We start from the raw sequence: 8,097 nt of genomic DNA, 5'->3' as shown, positions 1-8,097 counted from the left end.
GACCCCGTGCTCCGCGTTCTCGATGATCTCCTGCAGCAGCTTCCGCTTTTGGTACTCGGGGCCTGCGGAGAGAAGGGCTGGTGTAAGGAGTCACTCTGGGGCTGGGTACCCCAGCGCCACGGCACCATCGTGGTTTGGCAGTTGTGCCCCCAGCACCAATGGGTTTGGGGACCACGGTGCGAGGGTCCAGGCTGGAGTTTGGGAGAGGAGGTACTCCCAAACCGGACCCTGCCACCAGGAGGAATTTCCTCTAGGAACAGCTGAAGGCTTCAAGCCTTATTGTGGGCTGCCCAGTTGGGAAGAGCTGAAGGAGTGGGCAGGAGCTGCAGATAAGGGTAAAGAAACAGTGAAAATCTGCAGCCCAGCTTCTTGTGGTCATACAGATGGGTCATGCTGGGGCTAAGGAGGATACGGCTCCCAACCAAGCTTGGGATTTTTTTATTTAATGGTTGGGAAATTCTTCCATGTGGCTTCCTTGGTGTCTAACAGCATGGCAACTTCACCAGTGATACACAGGAGACCAGTGTCATCAGGAAAGACAGGATCCCCAAGTGATCTACATGCCATCCCTCATGATGGGAAAAATACGTTTCTTATATATGGAGCAGGGTTGGAAGTTATAGAGCCCTCTTGTCTGCCCTGAGCTCCACAACAGCAGCAAAATTACCTGGCACCATCAGGAAGGGTGGCTCAGGGCTTCAGATTTCGTTTTGGCCTCATCTCACACACTGACTTGTGAGTTCCTAGCAACATTGCCTCACTTCAATTGTTAATTGTTCACCTATCATTAAATCTGTACTTCTTATTAACCCCACTGCAAATTGCAGCCCAGCCTGGGTCAGGGGAATTCAGACAGAGCCTGGCACTGAAGATATCCACCAAAATGCATCACCAAAAAAGTGGGAATATCTTGTGGAATAACAACCCTCCACAGTGTTCCACACACTGGGAGAAGGGTCCCCACACATCACCATGATGCTCATAGCAAGTGAGAATAAGAGCATCATGCTCCTACTGGGCTGTGTGAGGTCACAGAGCAGCTTGTTTGGAAGAAAAGCACCTCCTCTGGCCTCATTCTGCTGACCCCCAGTGATGCTAAGGGGTGCAGATGTACGGGGCTTGCTCTGTGCTCCTGAATGACACAGATCCTGGAGCCACACCATCCCTGGCTGCCTTGAGGTCCCTCCCTTCATCTCCTCCATCTCAAGGACTGATGCAGACCTGAGTCTGGTTGGGAAATTTGGCTTGGTGCTCCTTTCCCTCTCATAAGTCAGTGATATGACTTGCACACTGCTACCTCCTGTCCATGCAGGCAATGCCTCTGCTTGGAGGGGCAGTGGGGAAAGGAAGGCACTGATTTTAGCTGCTCTGCTCCGCCTGCACACTCCTGTCAACCAGCAGGTGACCCATTCAGGGCCATTTATTTCTGGCTGCAAGTGAGTTATTTGGAAGCCATTCCAACAGTTGTTCAGACTCCCCAAAATAGGCTGCCTGCAGCTCCAGGCTCCTTGCTCTCTCCTGCTGCTTTCTTCTCTTCCTGAATAATTTACAACACAAAATCCCCCAACTGCCTGGAGGGCACGCACTCACCTCCCCACCTTCATCTCCCAGCACATTTCACCAAGGGTTTTGGCTTACATCCTTTCCTCTGAGTTACTAGGGATGATACCCTAACTGAAATCCAGGGCTCAACAGTTACTAGGGATATGAGGCTTGCTGAGCAGGACTGCCTCTGCCAGACACAGCATGGTCTATCTGCCAGGATAGCAGGGAGAAATACAGCTACCAAACACTGCTAGGCTCTCCTGGCTGTGTGACCAGCAGCTCTCAGTCCTAGCAAAATCCAAGGCTGGACTGCTGTCTGTTTGTTCCTGGATGGTGCAACCATGCAAGCAGAGACATATTCTTGTGCACTTTGGGAATTCAGAGGTTTAAAAGAATCATAGAAGAATAACATGCATCAGGAGCTTAGAAGGCCACTAAGAGAGGCCAGGACCCAAGTGAGGCTCTACATAACAGCAGCAGGAGAATCCAGCACCTGAGGAGCCAGGAGTGGAGGTCAGGCTGCCCCAAGTGTTTTACAGAGACTGTTTCAATTGTCTCATTCAATTGCCATGGCTGGAAAAAATAATCTAGCTAGATGTCCAAAACCTCCCCTCAGGAATTCCAGTTTCCCTTGTCTCTGTGCTATAAATACCCCAGTGTGCAAAGGGTGAATGTAGAGCTGTGAGTGGCAGCTGGGGGGCTTATGTGAGGATCAAGCCATTGTTAAATGAAGTGCCACAGGCTGGCTCATGCCCGCACCCAGGTGCTCTGGTGTTTCCCCACTCACAGCCAGCTCCAACGGGCCTTGCTGGGTGATGGGGAGGAAGGGGCAGCCCTGCAGCAAGGTGTTTCCCCAGCTTGTAGGTGGGGTGATGGGGAGGAAGGGGCAGCCCTGCAGCAAAGTGTTTCCCCAGCACAAGGTGAGAGTACAGGGAATTTAGGAAAAACTGTCAGCACGACTCTCCCCAGCCAGGCACCAGCTGTTAGCTGTTCCCATTTCCCACTGTGTGCCCTGTGCCAAGGTGTGGTACAGGAGATGCAGAGACACCGAAATCAGAGCAGGGGCAGGTGTCAGGTTTTGCTGAGCACGAGTCAACCTTTGACTTCTACCCTCAGTTTTGCTGCCGTGACAGTCCCTTCTGATCTTGCCTCAGTAACCATGGGACACTCACTCCAGGCAATAAAGCCAGATAATAAGAAAGATAGGATGAAAATGTAGGCTTCTGGAATTCTATTTTCTGCTCTCTTATTACCTTCCCTCTCTGTAAAGGGAAGTTTTCCAAGAAGAGCATATCTCTAGCTAACTCAGTCCAGGGAAAGGTAATGGTGTTCACAATGCTGCTTCTAATATTACATTTCCCATCTACTAATCCTCAGTGCTTGGTCTCACAGAAGGATCCTCCCAAGTGTCTTCCCAGCCAAATAATTAGCAGTGATGCTAACAAATGAATAGAGAATCAAGGAAATAGTATTTCGTATTAGCTGCTTTCTTATAAGATATTACAGACCCTAATTAGCAGAGTCTGATTGTTCTGAGGCCCCACAGGATATGGGTTTGTGAGTCAATGTGCAACACTGTTCCAAGAAAAAGCCACAAGGGATGTATCTACAGGAGAACTGCAGATAGCCCCAAGCTTGCTGCCTGTCCTGCCTGTTGTTTTGAGGGCTTTGGTGTGTGGAAAAACATGAGAAGTCGAGAAGCTGTGGGTTTTTTCTCCAGGCTATGGTAACACAGTGAGTAAAACAGTGGTGTAAGGAGGACAGCAAATCAGCCAGGGCAAGGGTCTGGCTGAAATTGAGCAAAAGAGGATTTAAGATAAACATGAGGGTAACTTGTGGAATTACGAAGTGGGTGAAGCACTTGAATGGATTCCCCATGGAAATTGCAAGACCCCTCTTGGAAGATGCCTCTGATCCTACCTGGCTGGTAGAAGTCTGGGGAGAGCTCCCTGGCCATCATTCTGGCTATGCCCGATTCATTGTTGGCTGCCTGAGCTGCCTGCTCAGACCCTTCAGCCTTGACTCTGGCATGAGCCGTCCTGCAGAGAGAAGAGGGAAAAACAGTGAGCGCTCTCTGAGCCAAGGTCATCGCAGCTCACCCAGCAAACACTGGCTGGCACCAAAATTGAATCAGCCCATCTGGCATAACAGCACTCAGAACTTGCCCACGTGACCCAAAACCCTACACTCAGGGAGAGAAGAGCAGATTTTCAACGAGGAAGGAGCCCAGATACTCAAGGTGGAAAGGTTGCACATAGGGAACAGGGCAGGTGTATTTGCAAATATGAGCGCGTTCCTGTGTTGCAGTGAGGCAGCAGGTGCTGCAGAACGGGCTCGTTGCTGTGCTGCTCAGAGGAATGACTGAAGCATCACACAGGCATCTTTGGTGGCTGAACTCCTCCATGCATCACCAGTCCCAAGCTGCTGCACCTCGCCAGAGGCAGTGTGCCCCTGCTCAGCACATAAGACAGGTTTTACCCCAAATTTCTCTCTTGTAGCTCTCCAGCAAACAACATGCATTGTCCAGGGGCTCCTTTACTCGCTGCAGCCTGAGGGGCTGACCTCATCAGGGCTATTCTCTCCCTCTCAGCTTGGCTCTCTGAGTCCTCTCCACTCTTTCCCAGCACATCTCCTCCTTGCTCCATAGGGCTACAGGCTATGGGGGTTATTTTACTGGCCAGCTGTCATATTCCTCACATGCCTCATGCTCGGGGCCCTGTGATCTTTTTGCTAAAAGCAGGGCTGGCTTTACAGCCCAGCTGCTCACAGTCTGGGAAGGAGCTGACTTCAAACAGCAAGGTTGCACCTTAAAAATAAGAGCGGGTGAAGCACAGTATATGCAGCTGCTTTGTAACACTCAAGTCTTGCTGAGAGCTGCCTTCCCCATGCTCTCACTGTCATATTTTCTGAGGCTCCCCATATTCCCTGTTTCACATACAAATCCACATATTTTTGTGTGATAAGCAGTTAGCATTCCTCAAACACCAATTCACCCCAAATTACAACCTTTACTGTGGTCGTAGGGTATCTGATGAGTCCTTTTCAGATTCAGGTTGGTATCTGGTCATGTCTTAGGACAAAAAAGGAGGAAAGATGCAGTTCTCATTCCTGCAGTGAAAACACTCCAGAGGAATTTTTGGACTGTTAGTCATGAAATAAGGATTGATTCCTTCCCATTAAACTAAGATGAAGTAGGCAGACAAGACAAGCTGAAGTCTGAATACTCAACAGGTGCAATGAAAAGGTGATAGAAATGCTGTTCTGAGACCCTTACAAGAGAGAAGATGCACACATATGACATTCTGAGTAGCTCCAGGGAAAGAACTAAAAGTAGGGCATCAATCCCATCTGATACAGGCAACAGTGTGACTTGACAAGGGGCCAAAAACACTCTTCAGAGCCTGCGATAGAGAAGAGAGTGCAGAGCTGCTGTGGCTCAGCCTGTCCCTCCCTGGGATGACATCCCACTCTGCTGGAGCCATGATTCACCTCACTGCCCACACTCACATGTTATCTATCTCCCCACTTTCTCTGCAGGCTGAGCTGCCTGGGATTGCAGTCATTCTTGGTCTTTTTATCCAAAATTACTACAGCTCCTGAAAAACCCAGAGACGTGATGAGGCAGAAAACAGCATTTTTAAGCTGCTGATTGCAAGCAGGGAGTCTGAGCCAGTTCTGAACAGAGAAAGCACCTCCTTTTTTGGTAACATATAATCAGCGTGATTAATTCCACTATAATCTGGCAGGGGCCAGGGGGGATGAGTCTGTGCTCTCCATGCCTGGGGGATCAGAGTGGGCTGGGTGTGCTGTGCCTGGGGCACACAGCCTGCCTGGCGCCAGCCCCAGGGAAGAGGCTTGCAAAGGGAGGATCCAGCTCTTCATCCTGGCAGGACATGCTCCAGGCTCTGCCTTTGTCCTGCTGCTTCTGGAGGATGAGATTCACCATCAAGAGATAAAATTCTCCCTTTCAGTTGCTCTCTGAGCCAGGCAGATGCTATCCTGACCAATTCCCAGCCAGACAATCAGCCAGCTGGCTCCAGCTGGGGGAGCAGCAGGCAGCTCCTGGCAAGTGCTTTCCTCAAAGTAGCTCCCAAAGAAGTAGTCTGAAGTGCACTAGAGGTGGGGTCTGCTCTCACTAGTAAGGACAGAGCTGAACATGTCACCAAGTGGGTGCAGATGGCTCCTGCATGCTTCAGCCCTCTCCCAGCACCTGGGGGCAACACAAGAGAACAGCCTGGGGATGATGGAGGTTACGAGGTAGCTCCCAATTATGCTTTTCTCCTGCTGGAGTTTTGCTTTCCTCTAGAGAAACTGCTGGATGCTATTTGGCTGCAATTCCTGCAGATGAAGAGATGGCAAGACCAAGAAAATCCAGCCTGGGTTGCAGAGGCTCAGTGAGGACGCTCTGGGTGGTGGGGAGCTGAGCCATCACTGTGAGACACCACGGCCTCAGGGGTAGCAGGGCTCTACAATGAGGGGTGTGAGGCCAGGGACACTCTGGGGCAGCTCCCGGGCTGCACACAGCGGTGACAAGAAGCTGAGCAGCACAACTTTGGCATCCTGCACTGCCCCCATGGCACCTCTCACTCTGTGGGACACAGCTGACCTCTGCTCCTGTCCCCCCTGCTTGAAAAGTCATCCAGAAGTGTTTGATTGTGAGGGGCTATGGTCAACACAGCTGCATTTTCAAATCTGGCACGTCCAGCAGACCACATGTTGGCCCTGTCAGCATCCCAGGAGAGCACTGCTCTCCCAGCCAGCAGCCTGGCCTCAGCAGGACTGCTGATGCCCTGTGCTGGGTCTCTCTGCTGCTGAGATCATTTATATGGCAGCAGCCAGGTGATGAATGCTTGGCTTTCAGAGACATGGTATGGTGTCTTAAGTACATCTTCCCTGGCTGAGCTGCACATCCCCAGCGCACCTTGGGAAGGCAGTGCTGCTCAGAGCCCTCCAAAAAACCCACACTGAGGGTTTAGTAGCACTGTGACAAAGTCCAGCCTAGAGGAAAGGGGCCAGCCATAACAATAACATCTAACTGGCCTCGAGTATCCCTGAATTTATTATTTATCCATGTGGCTGGCAGAGCCTGGGAGTTCAGCACAGAGGAAAACTTGGCCCTGGCAGCAAAGCAGGAGACAAACGCCAGCCGCCCTGGGAGAGCCCAGTGCACGCAGCACAAGAGCCTGTCCCATCCCACGGCCTGGGGTCTGCCAGGAGCAGGAGTTAAGGAAAGAAAAAGCCCAGGGAGGTTTGAGGGTGTCAGGAAGGTGATTTTCAAACCTCAGAAGTGAAACGTGCAAGAGGAAAAATTTCTTCCAAGGTTAAGATCTTCTCAAAAAGCAGAATGAGCTTTCACAAAAAGGAAATGCCAGCCTTGATAAATTTGATGCTATTCAGGCACACTTTAATCAGGGCCACACTTTTTTTATTTACTGCTGTTGTGTTGTCAGCTCCCAGCACCTCTGCACTAAACAGCCCCTGCAAAAACCAGCAGAGGAGAAGTCTGGAGATAGAGGAGCTCAGCGGGAAACTGAAACAGAGACCATGAGGCGTTAGAGCAGCCAGCAGCAGAATCCAAAAGACCCTTTTCAAGGCAGCACTGGAAAGTGAGCCACGAACAATAAACACATCCAGCTGGAGGAAATAAACACAAAGAGGGGACTTTACAAACCCACACCGGTGCTCCCTGTCCCAAAAGGCAGCACTGCCAGGATGAGCACTTCCCAACTGCACTCTGAGCCATCTCCCTGGGCAGTGCTATTAAAAATAGCTCCAGTGAATTCTTTGCAAGGAGGAGCAGCAGCCCGGTGCCGAGCTGAGGGGAGGCATGTGGGCAATGTCTGCAGCCCCTGTCCCAGCCCTGCTGCCACTGCCTCCCGCTGGATCACAGCGGCTGCCAGGCTTCACATCCCAGCAGGACGGGAGGGTTAAATGCATATGCTGCTTCATTTGCTCCTCTGGCATGGCTCTAATGCTCTAATCGTTTTTGTACTAGTGCAGGACAGAGCACCACTCCTGTCCTTCCTGGCCATCTCCCAGAAACACTGCTGAATCATTCCTCCAACTGCTGCTAAAATCCCCCGTGGACACACGAGCCGCAGCTGAGCACCGCGCTAACAGGTGAGGCCCAAACCGAGCCAGCACGCCCGTCCTTTGGACAGTTTATGTGGTTTTGCACATCCACATTGGATTAGACGGCAAATGAAATTGGAATTAGCAGGGAATACTGCAAATACCAGACAGGGCTGAGGTGCCTGGGGATGCAGCAATAACCTTGCAGCTAGAAATAGGGGAACAGTTCAGCTGTCTACCTTCACATTTGCTTATTAGGGGAATAACAGGCCTGTCCAGCACTGTCCTTCCTTCTCCAGGGTCTCCCTTCTCCCATTGATTCAGCAAACCCTGAGCAAGGACCAACTGAACACCCCTCCAACCCAACCCATTCTATGATTGTTGCCATTCTTGGTATTAGGAGCTGTCTAGAAGACCATTAAGCAAAAGTAATTAATGAGTCAGTTCTAGGAAGAGAGTCCTCTGCTAAACTCCTCTCTC

The 8,097-nt window shown here is 50.9% G+C and overlaps 1 protein-coding gene across 1 annotated transcript in view; it reads right to left on the bottom strand.

Moving 5' to 3' along the window:
• The window catches only part of JPH2 (junctophilin 2), a 32,867-nt gene that overhangs the window by 5,619 nt on the left and 19,151 nt on the right, over positions 1–8,097 (bottom strand). Inside the window, exons 4-5 of the mRNA XM_017735473.1 lie at positions 3,466–3,584; positions 2–62 (exon numbers count right to left, since the gene is read on the bottom strand). Of these exons, the coding sequence (XP_017590962.1) occupies positions 2–62; positions 3,466–3,584 (180 nt within the window). The remainder of the gene's footprint in view (position 1; positions 63–3,465; positions 3,585–8,097) is intronic.

Source organism: Corvus brachyrhynchos, unplaced genomic scaffold, assembly GCF_000691975.1.
Source record: "Corvus brachyrhynchos isolate BGI_N302 unplaced genomic scaffold, ASM69197v1 scaffold10, whole genome shotgun sequence".
Taxonomy (NCBI): Eukaryota; Metazoa; Chordata; class Aves; order Passeriformes; family Corvidae; genus Corvus; species Corvus brachyrhynchos.
This window is presented reverse-complemented; position numbering and strand designations above follow the sequence as displayed.